Source organism: Peromyscus eremicus, chromosome 2 (genome assembly GCF_949786415.1).
Source record: "Peromyscus eremicus chromosome 2, PerEre_H2_v1, whole genome shotgun sequence".
Lineage (NCBI taxonomy): Eukaryota > Metazoa > Chordata > Mammalia > Rodentia > Cricetidae > Peromyscus > Peromyscus eremicus.
The window spans coordinates 100,371,793-100,390,428 of record NC_081417.1 but is presented as its reverse complement, the minus strand read 5'-3'; the positions used below and the strand labels follow the sequence as shown (position 1 = coordinate 100,390,428).

Sequence of the window (18,636 nt, the reverse complement as noted above, 5' to 3'; positions counted from 1 at the left end):
AATGTATCTTCCCCTCCTCCAGGAATCACCACTTAGCAGGTTCTTTGTGTAGCTCATTCACAAATCTTTCTGGGGTTCTCCCAAGTTTAGGTAGCATCTAGATCATATAACAGCCATCAGTTATGTGCAGGCATTTCGCTACCTTTATGTTCTCCTAAGCCATTTGCTACTTCTCTGGCTATACTAATTCAAGCACCTCTTGGTTTAACTGAGTACAGGAGTATCTTTGTCCTTGCTTGGGTGATTTTAAACCAGAGTGGAAATGATGTAATTCATTTAAATCTATCTTGACTACTTGACTACTACCATTTCATTATTAAACTAATGTTAAGAAAGAAATACTAACAGCAGGGTAAATAATTTAAAACTCAAACCATAAAATCTGTTACAGAGAAATTTTGAACATTGTGGCCCACGAGGGAGGAGAAAAGGTTTTGTGGATTAGGAAAGCAAGAAGAAAGCCAGGAGCACCTGTAAACCTCATGAGGATAAAGGCAGGAGAACCAACAGTCTGAGGCCAGCTGAGCTCTATATAGTGAGATCGTCCCAAAACAATAACAAAGACACGCAAGGAACTTGATGTTTCTACCAAATCCTCAGGAGGAGGACAACGCCTCTGCCCGAAATAAGGAGCAAGTGAGGAAGCCATCAGTGACTCAAACCTTCACAAAGATGAGGAACTCTTCGATCTTTTCATTGGCTGCCCCCAGTTTCCTCTGCGCAGCTCCCAGGACCTGCTCACTCTGCAGCGCTAAGCCTTGGAGCTGCTCCGCTGCGGCTGTCTCAATCCTTGTCATCGCTGCCTCTGTGTCGTTCACTTTCGATACAAGGAGACTCAGCTTGAGATCCTGCAGAGATGGATAGTCACAAAAGAAAAAACCGTTCATGAACAGAGTGGGAGCATGAACTAGACAGATCCGACAAGAAAAGATTTCATTATTTCAGACTTGCCCCTGACTTTTATTTGGGCACAGGTAATCCTTGCTTTTCTTTATTTTGCTAATACAGCACACTCATTACAGTAAAGCAGAGTTTCATGTAGTGAGACAGTACTCTTTAGAGTTATGTGGCATTTTTAAGTAGTTCATATTGATTTAGGGAGAAAAGGGTGATAGCATTAAAAATGAGAAGTGTCACTACATTCGGAGTTCCATCTGAATGTTTGGAAGCATACCTTTTTTTCTAACTCCTCCTTAGTTTTCTGATACATCTGTTCATACTGTGACTTCTCTTTCACAGCAACATTAAGTCTTTGCTTTAGTGAATCAACTGATACCTTCTTGTTGGAACATTCTTCAGTTAATGCCTTCACCTGCAGTAGAAGTTTAAAGGTAATTACTATTAGTAAATGCATTATAGTAGTGCACTGTATTGTTTCATCAGAAACTGAATGAGTCTGATTGCATTGACTGTCTCATAGACTTTATCAAATTCAAGTAGTCTACTTGTAGTATTCAAGTTATGAAGAAACTAGCAATTCTTAAGTCAATAACCAAACTAAAATGTATGATATGTATAATGGAATAATGACAACATTCTTTACACAGCTCATAGAATAACAGAAGAAACTGTTTTTCATTTTAAGTTTAATACCACAAAGAAATAATTATTGAAACAAGGTTTTTAAAGCTATATCTGAATGAAGTGAAAGAAAAGTAAGGGGGCTGAAGAGATGACGTGGTTAAAAGAACTTGTTGCTCTTGCAGATGAAACAGGTTCAATTTCCAGGACCCACACAACAGCTCACAACCACCTGTAAATGTCAGTTCTAGAGGATCTGAAACCCTCTTCTGACCTCCACAGGTACTAGGAGTGCATGTGTTACACATACACACATACAAGCAAAACACCAATACAAATAAAAAATGTAAAGTTTTGTGAGTTGCATAAATAGTATTTAAAAGAATTAAAAAAAAACTTTTTAGTTTGGGGTCATATATTATGCAACTACCTTAAAAAAATCCTCTACCATGTACACTAAATTAAGTCTATGGAAGAAAACTTACAGTTTTTTAAGGGCATTTGATAGTTATTGGCATAATAGTTACAATGGTACATTAGCCTGATTCTGTCCTTATAAACTATAGGTTTAAATAATATAAAAAAAATTGGGCCATCATTATATACAACAGAAACGCTTGAGATTTAAAAACTAAACGTTTTCCTGCAGGACAGCACACAAACAGGCAGACTCTGTGGGTATACTATGTGTGGAATTTTGGAGTCTTGAATTCTGAAACAAATAAAAATGGCATAACTTTATAACTGTTAATATATATCCTGCAAGTATTTTACATTGTTGCCTAATACTGAATATTTATGTTAAAATAAGTACAATAGAAAATAATTTATCAGGGAACACAAAAATTGGTACCTTTTTTTCAAGACTTTCTAACATTTCATTAAAATTCTCATTACTTTCTGAATTTACTTTCTGTCGAAATTTCAAGTCCTCAATCAGGTGTCTTTTCATGGTTATATCTCTCTCCAACCGAGACATCCTAAAGGAGAGAAGATTTTAACAAGGGCAGAAAGTATCTTGATATATGGTACCCACGGTCATGCCCATGGTTAGTTTTGGAAAGCTGATATTGCCACTATGTTAGTAAAATAAAATTGCATTGAAATAAGTATCGAAGTATCATATGTTTATCAAAATCCATAATCTGTTTGTGAAATTGTTACTATTATATATTTGCATTATAGCGAAAGAAAGATTAACTGAGATCTTTATAATTTATATAATTTATGAAAACTCCAATTATACTTAAATTACTTTTTGTATTGCTTAGAAATATTGAAGTGATACTTAGAGACGATCAAAATCCTAACAATGTTAAGAAACAACACTGTAATTTGGATAAAAATGTAAAAATTGTATAATATACAAAGAAACTAAAATTAGACATACTGTTTAATTCGATCAGTTGAGATTGAATCCACATATCAGTTTAGTTGAAGATAGTGACTTATAAAATCGTACCTTCAGTGGTATCCACTACTGATCTTGTAACTATGGCTGATGATCTGAATGACAGCAGCTAATGCTGATTAGACCTTGTTATACGTAGCTGCTATCATAAATTTTTATGTCCTGACTCACTTATTCTTCAGAAGACCTTCGTGAATTAAGACTATTAGACACAAGCGCAGAGCCAGTGGATGAAGGAGCCAGGACTCCATGTTTTCCCAGACTCCTCACCAGGAACCACTAAGCAACAGTGCCTTTGATGTAGAAACTTCAAGACATCTTCAGGTAAAATAAGAATTGTTTTTATTTGGAGGACTCGGGAGAGAGGCTTTCTTTCCCGCTGTAGCCCAGGCTGGTCTCGATTTTGCAGCAGTCTTCTTGCTTCAGTCTTCCTAATACTAAAATTACAGGCACAAGCCACTGCACTCAGCTAGCAATCCTCTGTCTAAGTTTTATTTACTAATATCATGCGAAGTAAAGCTTCACTCATAATTCTGCCTATATGAGGAATTTATCAATGATATGTGCTATCTAAACATATTATCACATAAAAGCTTTACTAAAGTTATAAAATATAGAGAAAGAGAACCACTTTTGCTCAATGTGAGAGGGTATTTAAACTCCTTTTAAAATGATATATACAAAAGAAACTATTTTTATAAGCCAACAAATCCTTCACATTTGACCTTGGCTTTATAAACTTAGGAATTAATTCTATTCAAGTATCAATCGATATATTCTCTTAGTCTAAGCATTCACAATTGTAGGTTTTGTTTGCTCATAAAGCCATTAATTTTTATTTATTCAAATTATGCTAAGTGAAATCTAGTTTTAGATTTTACTCTAATCAAAAATAACAACCAGATGCTGGGCAGTGGTGGAGCATGCCTTTAATCCCAGTACTCAGGAGGCAGAGCCAGGCAGATCTCTGTGAGTTCGAGGCCAGCCTGGTCTACAGAGCGAGATCCAGGACAGGCACCAAAACTACACATTGAAACCTGTCTCAAAAAACCAAAAAAAAAAAAAAAAAAAAAAAAAAAAAAAAAAAAAAAAAAAAGCAACCAGATTGTCATCAATTATACTCTATGTTGTATTCCTTAAAATTTCATCTTATGTAGTCTTAAACATGATCTTGAGGGGCTAGAGAGATGGCTCAGTGGTTAAGAGTACTGGCTGCTCTTCCAGAGGACCTGGGTTCAATTCCCAGCACCCACATGGCAGCTCACAACTGTCTGTAGCTCCAGTTCCAGGGGATCTGATACCCTTGTACAGATATACATGTAAGCAAAACACTAATACACATAAAATAAGAACAAATAAATCATTACAAGTGTTTAAAAAAAACCCCTCATCATCTTAAAAAGTGAAGTTCTATTGTGAAAGATAAATACTGGTATTGTTTATTGTAGTGGAAGGTAAGGAGGTATGACGACCACTAGGTGGCACCAAATACAACAGATAGAAATATGAAATCCTACTTTTCATGCATCTCCTTTATGTGCTCTTCTTTTGCTAGGAGTTCCAGTTTCAGAGACTTCACATTGGATGCCTGCTTAGTGAGTTCATTAGTTGCATTCTGGATTAAAATAAACATAACTTCAATTCATCTTTCTATCTTGATCTAAAACAAAAGGCATTGCTTTGAGAAAGAGCTGCACATTTATTTTAATTATGCTAATAATGACTAAAATGTACTTTCAATGTTGTATTTGATTTTTTTATATTTTACAATAAAGATAACATATTTATAGCAAAATCATTATATGGCATGCAAAACCTTATTAGGAACATGAGCCATAGTATAGGACTCAAATATTTTAATGGGAAATATGAATCGTTGGAGTAAAATGTAATTATGTAATCAGGAGTCTTAATGGCTCAGTAAGACAACTTAAAATGAATGACATATTTCCTCACAAACTGTAATTGACCAAATATGATCACAGATAACTTGCTGGTCCCCCTGGAAAGCACGACAGCTGTTTGCCAGTTCTTTGAATCTGGTCTCATCTGGGATTTGCTTTCACCAAAAGAACATGGCTGAAATAACACATGTAAGTTTAAGTCTGGGCCCTCAAAGCCCTGGGGCTTCTGCCTTGGCCTCCCAAGTGCTGGGATATCTCTCTCTCTCTCTCTCTCTCTCTCTCTCTCTCTCTCTCTCTCTCTCTCTCTCTCTCTCTCCCGCTCGCTCTCGCTCTCGCTCTGCTCTGCTCTAAATATACCTGCCTAAAACATCCATTCTGTCCTTTAATATGCATATTGCATACTTGTTTCTGAAGCATTTTCCATTGAGAAGTAAAACAAATGAACTTAGAACTTTATTTAAAATGAAAAGCAAAGGGAAGCATGTAAAGTCTGATACTATCTTCAAAGGAGTATATTCAGTAGATTTTTTAGATAGTCGTTTGATTCCTTTCTGTTTTGAAACTTACAGCTATATTTTATGTAGCTAAAAGTGCCGAATCCATGACTTGTGGGTAATGGAGTATTAATGAACTAAAAATGAAACGATGCCAATATTGTCATCATTTCCTGGAAAGAACTTCCGTTATTTTAGCTTTTATTATCCACCTCTGTATCTAGCTCTGTGGAGTACCTTGAGGAAACATGCTTAATGGGGCAAAAGAAGACAGAGCAAATACCCATGAGCTCCACAGTAGAATGAATGAACCAGTTCCTGAAAGTATATAAGAAATTCACAGAAAAGAGCAGTGTTAGAGAAATGATCTATGTAGACCTTTAACAGATTAAATTCTCAACAATGTTCCTAAACATCAGTTAGAAGTGACTTAGTTCCAAGGTAATCACCATTAGCAATCTGACATGTGTTATGAGTTAAATTGTGTCCCCGTAAATTGTATGGTGAAGTCCTCATTTAGTGCTTCAGAGCATGTTGCGTTTGGAGATATTTCTTTCAAAGGTAAATCAGGTAAAATGAGGTAGGTCTCCAGGAGGCCCATATCTAATCTGAGGGAGGTCTTTGCAAAGTGAGACACAGGGATCTTTGAAGGAAGGCCATGTGAAGATAAAGGTAGAAGGCTGCTCTCTACACGACAAGAAGCAAGGACTCACGGGGTAGGAAAGAGTCAGCACTTTGACCTTGCCCTTCCAGCCTGCAGACCTCTAAGAAAACCAATGTTTTTGTTCGTTTTCTTGTTTTGAGACAGGGTCTAACTATGTAGCTCTGGCTATTCTGGGACTCACTGTGTAGACCAGGCTGGCTTCAATCCCCAGAGACCCACCTGCCTCTGCCTCTAGAGTGCTGGGATTAAAGTCACATGCCATAGGTCTGACTGAAATGTTTTAAGCCGGCCAGCCAGTCAGTGATATTTTCTTATAGCAGTCTCAGCAAACTAATTTGAAAGAATATTAAAACAAATTTTGAGTAGCAGAAACTATTGTGTACATAAGTTTATTCCAGAAGAACATCTATACTAAAACATAAGATAAAAAATAAGACAGGATGAAAGCAAACATTATTCTTTTTGTCTCTCAACAGCTCAGCTGTCCAAAGACTCCAGCATCCATACAACCAAGCTGCTGGATGCCTTCTCATGTTCCACCTTTCTATCTCACGTTCCCTGAAACTAGACAGACATTTATTTGCACACAGGTAAAAATTACAATGTAAATATCTTAGCTCACAGATATGGGCAAATTATGTTTGAGCACATTTCAAATTTTAATTGTTGCAACATTTGTAGCAAGCAAAACCAAATATGTCAAATATAACTCAACTTAAAGCTATTACAACTAAAAATACTTAGAAGTCAGATGATACTGGCTCTACCATTATATTTTATCTTGGTGAAAAGTTAAAGTAGGAACATGAATACTTAAACTATATAAAAGAACTGTAACTCAACATCTATATAGTATACGATTAAAGACAAGTGTATTGGTCCCATCTTCTGGTACATGAAGCTTAAACACTGAAACATTTAATTTATAAACTGTATATTATATTATATTCCTAGGGAAAAACACATTTTAAGAGAATGCACATGTTCCCAAATGTGTACAATTTTGCTTTACATTTCTAGTATGCATGTTCTCCATGTAAAAACTGTCTCAAGGTGATATCTAAGAAGCAGCTAAATTAATGCCCGTTTCATGACTGATTATTACTAATGAGATGGTGTAAGCAATGGCCGGCCTACATTTTTACCCTATTTCATTCTACTTAAAACCCAGCTTAAACCATCATACTCTGGGATGGGCGATGGTGGTACACATTTTTAACTTCAGCACTTGAGAGGCAGAGGCAGGCAGATCTCCAAGTTCAAGGCCAGCCTGGACTACAGAGTGAGTTGGAGGACAGCCTGAACTACACAGAGAAACCCTGTCTTGAAAAACAAAACCAAAAATGTTGTACTCTGGACTTAGAATAACTCTGCATCTGCTTGATAGTTTAGTGTCCTACTGCTTTCGTTACAGTCAGTTATGCTAACTATAAAGCACTCAATGCATTTACAGTTAAGAGTTTCCCTTCTAATGATGTTTATCATGGCAACGGTCCTATATCAACTGCTGTCAGCTTCCAGTTAGCAATTCTCACTGAAGAAAATTATTAAATATGTGAAAAATAATTAGTTTTTGTTTGGTTTGGTTTTCTGTTTTGTTTTGTTTGTTTTGTTTTGTTTTGTTTTTGGTTCTTCAAGACAGGTTTTCTCTGTGTAGCTTTGCACCTTTTCCTGGAACTCACTCTGTAGCCCAGGCTGGCCTTGAACTTGTAGAAATTCACCTGCCTCTGCCTCTGCCTCTGCCTCTGCCTCCTGAGTGCTGGGATTAAGGGTGTGTGCCACCACTGCCTGACTAATTAGTTTATGTAAGAAGCTGTTTAAAACACATGGATCTTGTTTCCTATAATTCTATTTAAACTAAGGTGAGCCTCACTTTTAAGTTACTGACAAGTTATCTGGAGTTAGATATAATTCTTTATAAACAAAAAGAACTCTCCTTAGGATTCCCACCCCCAGGTTTATCTTGCTGTGAACAATTAGAACAATCCATCTTTGATTTTGTTGTTTTTTTTTTCTCCCCATTTCCACACTTCTCTTCTTTGCATTCTGATTTCCAACCAACAACTAAGTAATTAAATTAGTAGCAAGTGTAGAGGAAAACAATCTTTATTTTGTTGATAAAATATGTTTGAAAAGATTCTGTTCATCTGGACCGAGACTCAGTCAGCAGCCAGGAGTTGAATATTAAAGCAGAAGCTAGTGGCTACTTTCCATTAGCTGCTAAGGTAGGATACAGTGCTTATTTGTCTATGAAAAGACAAAAATCCTAAAAAAGAAAGAGAATAGACCTACAAGACTTGAATGACTAAGTCAGATGCAATATTCATGCTTTTGAAATATTTTATCATGGTGACCTTTATTGAACTAAATTAAAATCAATTAAATATATTTTGAAGAATGCAATAACTCATGAAATGTTTTTGTATATAACATACTGTATACTCACCTTTAGTTTACACTGTAATTGCTTCATTTCTAAATCCATGCTCCTTGAAGGACCCAGTGTGGTAACTTGTATCTGTGGGGCCATTACTCTAGAAACTTCTTCAGTCAAGTTCATGATGTCAGATGAAGACTCCAATTTCTTCAGCAAATCTTCTTTTTCTTTCCGAAGTCCAGCCAAATCAAGAGTTAACTTCTTTGAAAGAGAAAGACATGGAAGTAATTAAGGCTAATCTAATATTGCCAGTATAAATTGTACTGGTTGGTCTTTCTCATAGTGACCATTGCTTTACTCTCACACATATGGGTAAGCCAGACACGCTCACACACACAGATTTGACAACTCTGACTTTGGGGCTTCTGTACTTGTTAAGAGCCAAGCTGGAGCAGGACAGGATAACAGATGTTAATGTGTATTCCACTGGGTAGATCTTACTATCCTCTGTAGCAGCCAAAACACTTCTCATTTAGCAACAGAAATGCTAAGTCCAATTAGCAGATGAGGCTTGTTAGGGACTTAGTTAAAATAAATAGCATGCACACAAACTCACTCAGTTTTATCTACTTGATTTATAACTGATCAGCCATATTTGTAATGCTGAGATAAAATCACACTAAAGTTCCCACATCTGACATTTAAAAAACATATTTTCACTAAATCATGTATTGGGAATGTTTCAAAGAATGAGTGAAAACTATCCCACCTTAGTGTTAGCCCCTGTCCTTTGTCAATCCCGTCAACAGAACCTCAGCAGACATGATAGCAGAGTAACTAGGAGCACCGTGAGAGTAACTGCACCTTTTCCTTTTAAACCCCAAAGCTTATAAAATAGCGGACTTACACGAGGAACAATTACACGAAATGATTCCGAGCTCCCTCTGAGGAAAAGTTCTTTCCTTGTTATGAATTCCAATTAAGAGTAGCAAATGATGCCTCAAGTAACCAAGTATATAGTAATATAAATATGTGATATGCTACACTGAAAACTAAGCACAACTCATAGAAACTCCGCCAACAAATTCATGATTAAATGTGTCCTTGTATATAGAAGCACACACTGTAAGATGAACACTTACTACAATGAGTTTACACCTAGAGCTTTAAAGACTTGACAAAAGAGCATTGGCAAAGAATGTTTTAGCTTAAAAACTATTACTTTGTCCATATTTTAGCCCATCATCTAATTGCAAGGGTGTATAGATATTTCAGGACACATTTATTTATAAATTGCACCTAATAATCTGGAACTCTGCTTGGTACAATCCATGCTTGAATTCCATTTCCTCTCTACTACTTCTCTATATCCAATCAATGTCCAGTCCTGTACATTATGAAATACTTATTTATTTTCATTCTGTTCTGTCACTTACTCAATACAAACATATTCCACTGGGACTGCAGCTAGAGCCCTCTCCCTGTGTTATCATCCCCAACCTTTCCCTGTCTTCTCTACTTCCTGCTTTCCTAAACCAACACTATGTTATTACCTCACTGAAGTCCTACCAGGGCACTTCATGCTAACAGAATAAAGTTCAGCTGGTTAGAGGTAATAGAAAATTTAGCTTCTGTTTGTGTTCCAGTAGATGTCACCTGAAGTCTTGCCTACCACACCCCATCAGAAGCTCAACACAGTACTTAGCTGGGCTACCTTGGGCCTTAAAGTACAACTTGTGATATTTTTTTAACAAAGATCTTTTTGCTATTTATTTATCTTTTTATTCAGCAAAGCAATGTTTCTATTCTCTTAGCTCTCATGGCAAAATGCATTGTCCTCATCTGTGAGTTCTAGGAGATACTAATTTTAGATACGAATGGGTTCTACTATTATGTTCTAATACATGTGTATAATGTGTATTGATCATGTTGACCACCCTTACCCTTTCTTGTCGCCCTCCTCCCACCAATCCCCTTTCTCTTCCCAACTCCTGTCCCTTCTACCTTCAGGTCTTCTTATTCATTTATTTGTTTATCTATCTGTTTGTTTGTTTATTGTTTGTTTGTTTGTTTATTATTTGCAACCCAGGGAGATTAACTAGCATTCCTCCTAGGGCCAGGGTTGATGGATTGTTGATAGATGCACTGGCAATTAACCAGTGGCTACACCAAAAAAGAAAATAAACGCCTTCTATATCTTCAGGGAAGGGCAAGATCTCAGGAGCCCCTCCTCCTCCTCTGCCATAATGCTGGCAGGTCCAGTCTTGTGCAGACTTGGTCAAGAATGCAATGGCCTGAAGACAGCTTTCTCCACCACTTTCCTTCAGGGGCTACACTCTTTCCACCCCTTCTTCCATGATGTTTCCTGAGCCATGGAGGGGGTATGGTCAGTTGTGAGTCTGCAATGTCCGCACCCACTGTAGAGAGAAATTCCTCCCACTAAAGCTCACAGCAGCACTAATCTCTGACAGTGAGTTACTCCCACAGCTGCACTGAGCCAGGGTGTGTAATTCTCAGTTCTCCATGTTACTGAATCCCAGTAAATTCTAAATCCATGAGAGATGGCTGTGCTCCTGTCTACCTGTGTGTTCATAATATCTAAATATGATGTCAGAACTAAAAGAAAATCATACATTTTTCAAAATTCCCCATTTATAGTACAAACCATATTATCAAAACAACATATCAAGTGAAGCTTTTATTTATAATATATTGGCTTATCACAATACAAATTAAAACACACTTATTGGTAATAATGGGATTTTATTGAGACAGTATGTCCCAAAGTATTTTTAATTCGGATGCTAATGTTATGGATATAAATTAAACCTTTGGTATTTCTTCTTGTGAAAACATAACTCATAGACACAGTTATTAGTGGACTCTCACGCAGTACAGGAGAGTTAGGTTCAATAAGGCTCTGTTCTTCCTACAAACAACCCAAGATTTTCTTTAATTTGTTATTGGTATAGGACAGCACAGCTCTGTTCCTTCTATGTTAAGAAATTCTAACACCATAAATGTGTCTCTACTGAAAAAAGATCAACCCAATAAATATATTTCTTGGACTTGCATACATACATGTCAAAATCAATTTAACAATATAGATGGTATTAAAGGAAGAAGCAGTAAGATTATGGAAAGAACAAAAAGAACACTGTTTCATCAAAATAAATAATATTTGGGGCTGGGATGTATATATACATATATAGTTCAGATGGTAGAGTCTCACAGGTATGAGGCCTGAGTTTGATCCCGAACACTGCATCTGGAGGTTAGCATGTTTTTACTTAGGAGGATCTAAGTTGGAAGTCATCCTCCGCTACATAGTGAAGCCAACCTTGGATATATGAGATCCTGTCTTAATTCACACACACACACACACACACACACACACACACACACACACACACACGATTAAACAGTATTTAAAATCTATAATCTTTAAGGCATATTTCTAATATTTGTTATATGTAGAATTCTCTCAGAATTTTGAACAAATTATTTGGACTGTCTTCTAACCTTTTCTAAGCTTAAAAATTCAATGTACTTAAGAAATTCTATAGACAACTCAAGAAGTGGACATAAATGTCATGTGCTTATACTTGGTTTGTCCTGTGAGAATCACTTTTTAGGCAGCCTTGTTATAAAGAGAGCATGCTATACAATCTGCCAAATAAATTAATGTTATCCTGAACATTGCTATAATTTTGTTATTAGTAGCATGATTTAATTTTGTTCTTGTCTTTTCATCTCTAACCAAACATTTAAAATATTTATGCCCATCACACTTAAGAGAATATAACACAGATGAGAGCCATAATTTCTTTTAGTTCTCTAGATCTAATGCTCCATATGTAGAGTCATTTTCTCTTTTAGGAACAGAGATGACACTTACCTATCTAATGAAAGCAGTTTTGAGGATAGATTTTAAAAATCTCCACAAACTACTTCATAGACTTTAAATGGGCAGTATTAGTGGGAGCACTACCACTCTGTGGTTTCGACCTTCAAGAGCCTGGGGGTATGTTTTAAATCTGAAGACACAGGTTAATAGAGTTGGTTTTGCTTAGTGTGTATATATAATAATTCTATCATTTGTCTCAAGATAGAGCTCCAGTTTAGGATCCCTGTGAATTGTTTGATTATTAAGGATCCACTCCTCTCCAAAAAAGGGAAAGAAAATTCTTTAAGTAACTGTAGGGAAATTGTACATCTACAGAAGAACTATTCTTAAATAATGAGTCCTGAGGCAGATACAATTCTTAGATAACTCTAATGAACCACATCCTAACATTCTCCTCCTTGTACAGTGTTGGGGTTTGTTTATAAAATGGGCTAACACTATAATTGTTATATTGTTAATTACAAAGGGATTCTGTGACTAATTAGAGCTCCTAATCAAGTGACTTGCAGTTAGGAGTGTCCTGATTGGTCTTAATCTAATCAGGTGAGGCCTTAGAAAAAGTCCATGGACTCTCCTTGAGAAGGTGATTCTCCCATTGACATGAAGTGAGTTTCCATGTCAGAGAACTATGCATAGAGCTACTAGGAAAGAACCTGAGGGAGGTAAATTAGTTACTCACATGTTGCTGGGATAAAAGACCCTTCAAAACAACTTAAAGAAGAGCTTACCTTGAATCACAGCTCAAGGATACAGTTAATCATGGGTGGTGTACAGGCTAATTTTATGTCAACTTGATATAAGCCAGAGTCATTTGGGAAGAGGACACCTCAATCAAGAAAACACCCTTACAAAATTGGTCTGTGAGCAAATCAGTATACAGCACTATCCATGGCCTCTGCAGCTCCTGCTTCCAGGTTCCTGCCTTAAGTTCCTACCTTGACTTCCCTAGACAAGCTATAAGATTAAAGAACTCACTTCTTCCCCAAGTTGATTTCTGTCACCGTGTTTTATCACACTAATAGAAGCCCTAAGACACAACTGGTACCAGGTATTGGGTATTGCCACAACAGACCTGACCATGTGTTTTTGGGAGGCCTGTGGTAGCATTTAAACATTGGGCTGGAAAAGCCATTGAATTCTCAGAGCCCAGCTGGTGATTTTGTTGGAGCTTGGAAGATAAGACTGTTCTGAGTAATGCAGATGATGGAGACCTGACTTGTCAAGTTTCAGAGGTAGGTTAGAGTCCCTTAAAGACTCGATCAGGACTTTTCAATAGTCTGAATTAGTAATCTGTGGTTCTGGTCAGCTGGACCAGAAGAATCAGCTGTGATTAAGCAGAGACCATCATCAATGAGGAGAGTTTTCTAGGAAGTGTTTCCTCAGGGTCAGCACAGAGATGCTGTGATCCAGAGAGCCAAGCCTGTACCTTGTGCTGGCTGCAAAACTTGGTAATGTGTTGAAGTCTTCCAGGTGGTACTGTTTTTGAAGGTGTGAAGGGCTCATAGAGAGCATCTAAAGCTTGGCATCACGTGGCAGGGTTAGATACCCTATGAGAACCCAGGACAGGCTACTGGTGAAGGTGGCACACAGTTGCAGAGACTCCAGCAGTTTGGAGAAGCCAGTACCACTGGACAACAGAAAAGGATGGCAGCAGCCGTGGGCCAGAGCCAGCTCAAACCTAGAAGACATGGCATATATGCTGTGGCAAGCCCTTTGGAGTCTAGAAGGTTCTGAGTCCCAGAAGTCTAACTTCACTGTGGACCATTTGACCTATGGTCTGCTTTGTGACTGCGCCACGACTCTTCCTTCTTGGACTAAGAATGCATTAACTCCTTTTTTTTTTTTTTTAAAGGAATGGCCAGTTGAGAGACTTTGAAGTTTTACAGATGTTTTGGAGTTTTACAGAGAGTTATGAGTTTTAGAGAGACTAGGGTTATTTTAGAGAGACTCTGGATATTTTAGAGAAACTCTGAACTTGAAATAGACTTTGGATGTTTTAAAAAGACAGAACTTTTAAAGTTCTTGAATTTTTAAAAAGCTGTTTGATTTTTATGTTAGAATATTCTACTCTGTGATATTAATATTAACCATGCCATCTTGGGGTAGATGAGAAAGAAAAGATTGTAGCTGAATAGGGATACATTTGTGTGTCAAATTGACAAGAGGACAATTGTGCTGGCTAGTTTTATGTAAATATGACACAAGCTGGAATCATTTGGGAAGAGGGAACCTTAATTAAAAAAAATGCCTCCAGACATGATCTAGGAACCCCAGGCAAAACACCACCCACTCTTAGCTAATACTCCTTAAAACCTGTGTAATAACCCCAGACTGTATCCCTCTCCCAGGCACCATACTAAGGTCCACATCCCTGGCAGCCTTATGGGAGGCCAGGCTGGTCCCAGGTAAGACACTACCTACCAACCACTAAACCCCTTTAAGCCTGCCCAACAACCCCAGATTACACACTCCTTCAACTCCCCACCCCTGGCTCCATATCATGGTTTACAACTTCAGAAGAACACTTCTGCTTTACTAGAGGCCAGGCTGGTCCTAGGGACCCCAGAGGCCTGTTCAACTTTGCCAAGACAAGGCAGGACAGTCCTTCGAGATTCCTGCTTCACAGAAGAATCTGCCAGATATTTTGCAGGACATAGAGAAAAGTGACTGACAAACTTTGCCAATACAAGGTGGGACAGTCCTTCAAATTTCCTGTTTCACTGAAAAGTCTGCAAGATATTCTAGGTCTGTAGGCTGAAGATGTATGCCCCAACATTGCAGAGGAATTTTGGGTAACTGTCCAAGCAGCTAGATGTCTCTGTCCTTTCTAGAGATTTGGGAGTTACTTGCAATGCACTTCCCATTTACTCAGATAATATTATATCCTTCAGGGTCCTTTAATGGAGTTGAAGACTAGATAGTTATAGTTGCTGTTTTCCTTAATTATGAAAGAAAGTAAATTAGGTATAAAACTTTGGAGTCACTAAGATAAAATAGATGGAATATTTTCTCTGATTTTGCTAAATACAAATGGACAGATATTATAAATGTAATTTTTACTTGATAACTGTTTTTGTTGTATATAGTTGTACCTTTCAGTTTTATTTAGACAAAAAGGAAGAAATATTGTGGAATATTATTTTAAGATGTTTTACATTTGTTTATGCTGTGGAACATTTGTTTAATGATGCAAAGATGTTTTGCATTCTTTTATGTATCATTGTTTAGCTCTCTCTGTGAAGGTGTTACTGTGGCTGTTTAAAACACCTGATTGGTCTAATAAAGAGCTGAACAGCCAATTGCAAGGCAGGAGAAAAGATAGGTGGGGCTGGCAGGCAAAGAGAATAAATAAGAGGAGAAATCTGGGAAGAGGAGATGAAGGAGCAAGAAAGAGAAGAAGACTCCAGGGGCCAGCCACCCAGCTACATAGCAAGCCATAGAGAAAGAAGTTAAGAAACATGTACAAAATTAGACAAATATAAAAGACCAGAGGCAAATGGTAGATGAGATAATTTAAGTTAAGAAAAGCTGGCTAGAAATAAGCCAAGCTAAGGCCAGGCATTCATAAGAAAAAATAAGACTCCATATGTATTTATTTGGGAGCTGGGTGGCAGGACCCCCAAAGAGCCCAAAAGTAAAGAGTGAAGAAAAACAACAACAAGAAGCAACAACAAAAATTGTTCTTATTGTATATAATTTTACTTTGTTGAAGTTAAACCTTCCCTTTTTATTTGAACAATACCTGATAATTGTTCTTATTGTACATAGTTTTACTGTTAGAGTTAAAACTTTTCCTTTTTATTTAGACAAAAAGGGGGAAATGTTGTGGAGTAATCATTTTGTACACTGAGAAGATGTGTCTTTGCCAATGCATCTTCTGATTGTTTTAACAAAGAGCTGAATGGCCAATAGCTAGGCAGGAAGAGGTTAGGCGGGACTTCCGGCCAGACAGAGAAGAAGGGGAGATGAATCTAGATGCAGAAGAGACGCCAGAGGATATTGAGAGACACAGGAGATGCAAGATGGAAGAGAGGTAAAAAGCTATAGATCAATATAAATGTGTTAATGTAAGTTATAAGAGCCAGTGGGACAAACCTAAGCTATGTGCTACACTTTCATAATTAATAATAAATCTCCATGTTGTTTTTTGTGAGCTTGTGGCCCAAAGAATAATCCATCTACACTCAGCCTCATGGAAGTTCTCAGGACATGGGCAGAATGGAGCCAGATTCTTTTCAGAGCATCACACAAATGGCCCCTAGCTCAGTTCTTGATAGAGTTCTCGTTCCCCTATGAAACCTCACAAGCTGGTCCTACACTGTCTGCTTTCAGTGGCATATTACATTCTGCTTTTTCTAGTATAAAGTTCCAAATTCTTCCATATTCCTTCTACAAACCAGTTCCAAAGGCCCTAGAACCACATGGTGAGATTTATCCCAACATAAGCCCTACTTCTTGGTACTAATTTCCTTTCATTTTAATTACAGAGATGCTGTGACAAAATATATGACAAAGACTTCAGAATGTTCTCTATTGTTTCCTAGTTGCAGGTGACAGTCCATCCTAGTAGATTCATATTGACAGGAGCTTGAGGCAGCTGAGTACACTGTGTACATAAGCAAGAAGGTGAGAACAAAGAATGTTCTTGTTCACACAACTTTTTCCTTTCTAGTCAGTTCAGAAACTCAATCCCCACGGTGCCATCTACACTTAAGATGGTCTCCCCACCTCAATCACCCTAATTATACTATCCCTCACAGACATACGCAGAGGGTAACCTAATCTAGAGAGTCCCTCATATAGATATTCAAATGAGACTTGTAACTTAGGAGATTCAGGAGTCTGTCAAGTTGACAATCAAATAGCCATCACAGAAGGCCTCAAGTTGAAAACGGTGCAAGTGTGTTATCCAGCAAGCAAAGAGATCCCTTAGTTCTGCAACAAGAAAAGATTAAATGACAAGAGTTTGGAAGCAAAGTATAAGCTATGGAAAGGAAGGCAGCCTGGCTGACATGTTGAATACAACTTGTGGTATTCTGATCTGAGAACCCAATATGCTTTGTCTGACTCCTAGGCCCAGGAAGACAAGATGTAAAGAAAGTATATGTTCTTTCTAAGATGTTATGTAGTTCTTTATGCAGCACAGAAATTCTAAAGCAGCAGCAAAACAAAACGTGAGGTGGGACATTATGGTTACAGAGCTTTGGGAAGCTCTGAGGCAAAGGTTGGTGGTAGAAGAGTTCTTTTCTGTCCCCACCAGGACAAAGGTCAGAGAACAGCCAGAGTAGCCAGGAGTTATACTGTAGTTATACTGTGGTTTCCCTTGGGGAGGGGGGACAGGGAGAGAGAGAGAGAGAGAGAGAGAGAGAGAGAGAGAGAGAGAGAGAGAGAGAGGGAGGGAGAGAGAGAGAGAGAGAGAGAGAGAGATTATCTGTGTGTCATTGTGTAGCCCAGATTGGCCTCAAACTTTGATGTTCTTGCCTCAGCCTTCACTGTGTTGGAATTATAGCAATATGCCACCACACCTGGATCCCAACATTTCCAATTTTAAGCTCTTTTAGGCCTGACAAAGGACACTGATGCTGAATAAAAATCAAAATTCATTTATATTCTCTCATTCAGGTTATTCTTGCTTGTACTTACAGAGGCAGCAATTTAAAACTATCAAACAAAAATAACTATAACATCAATTTTGTCATCAGAATTGTCTTCAAGTAGGATAATAGAAAGAAAATTCAAATTTCATAATATCTTGTGACTTTTACAGGGAAGAGCCTCTTATAAATGCATTTAAAAACTTAACATTCTGACTGGTGGATAGAATTAATATTTTCTTAATCAGAATATTGCTGATTCATCTGGAACAAAACTGAAAGATACAAAATTATGTATGTTTCCCTGTCAAGCATAGTCAATTAATTGATCATATACATTATCAAGAAAATTACATTAAAATTTTGATCATCAACACACATATTTTCTATACAAGTATATATGAAGATAATATATATAGTTTAGATTCATAACTTTGAAATTTAGTAATGAGAGTTCTAAGTGTAAAATATGACTTTTTTTTGTTTTGATACTTGAGCCATTCAAGATTAAAAAAAAAAAAAACAGAATACCACCAACAAAACTATCTTAGGCAGGAAATGTAATTATCTATGTAGTGAAATATCAAATGAAAATTCTACTCAGTTACAGCATCACTCACAAAAACTCTTTTCTGATAGATGCAGTTATTAAAAGCCTAAAGTAGGTTTCAGAAAATGTCAAGCAAATGAAGGTAATGTAGAGGACTTTCCCCTGATGCTTTTGCTAGCAGTTAGACTTCAGTAGCCTTTAGAGACCATTAAGT

At 37.3% G+C, this 18,636-nt stretch overlaps 1 protein-coding gene across 6 annotated transcripts in view; it reads right to left on the bottom strand.

The window, feature by feature from the left end:
• The window catches only part of Cntln (centlein), a 254,855-nt gene that overhangs the window by 28,648 nt on the left and 207,571 nt on the right, over positions 1-18,636 (bottom strand). For all 6 annotated transcript variants that reach the window (XM_059254498.1, XM_059254499.1, XM_059254500.1 and 3 more), the window contains exons 19-23: positions 8,441-8,632; positions 4,450-4,547; positions 2,375-2,501; positions 1,175-1,312; positions 663-848 (exon numbers count right to left, since the gene is read on the bottom strand). In XM_059254498.1, the coding sequence (XP_059110481.1) occupies positions 663-848; positions 1,175-1,312; positions 2,375-2,501; positions 4,450-4,547; positions 8,441-8,632 (741 nt within the window). The remainder of the gene's footprint in view (positions 1-662; positions 849-1,174; positions 1,313-2,374; positions 2,502-4,449; positions 4,548-8,440; positions 8,633-18,636) is intronic.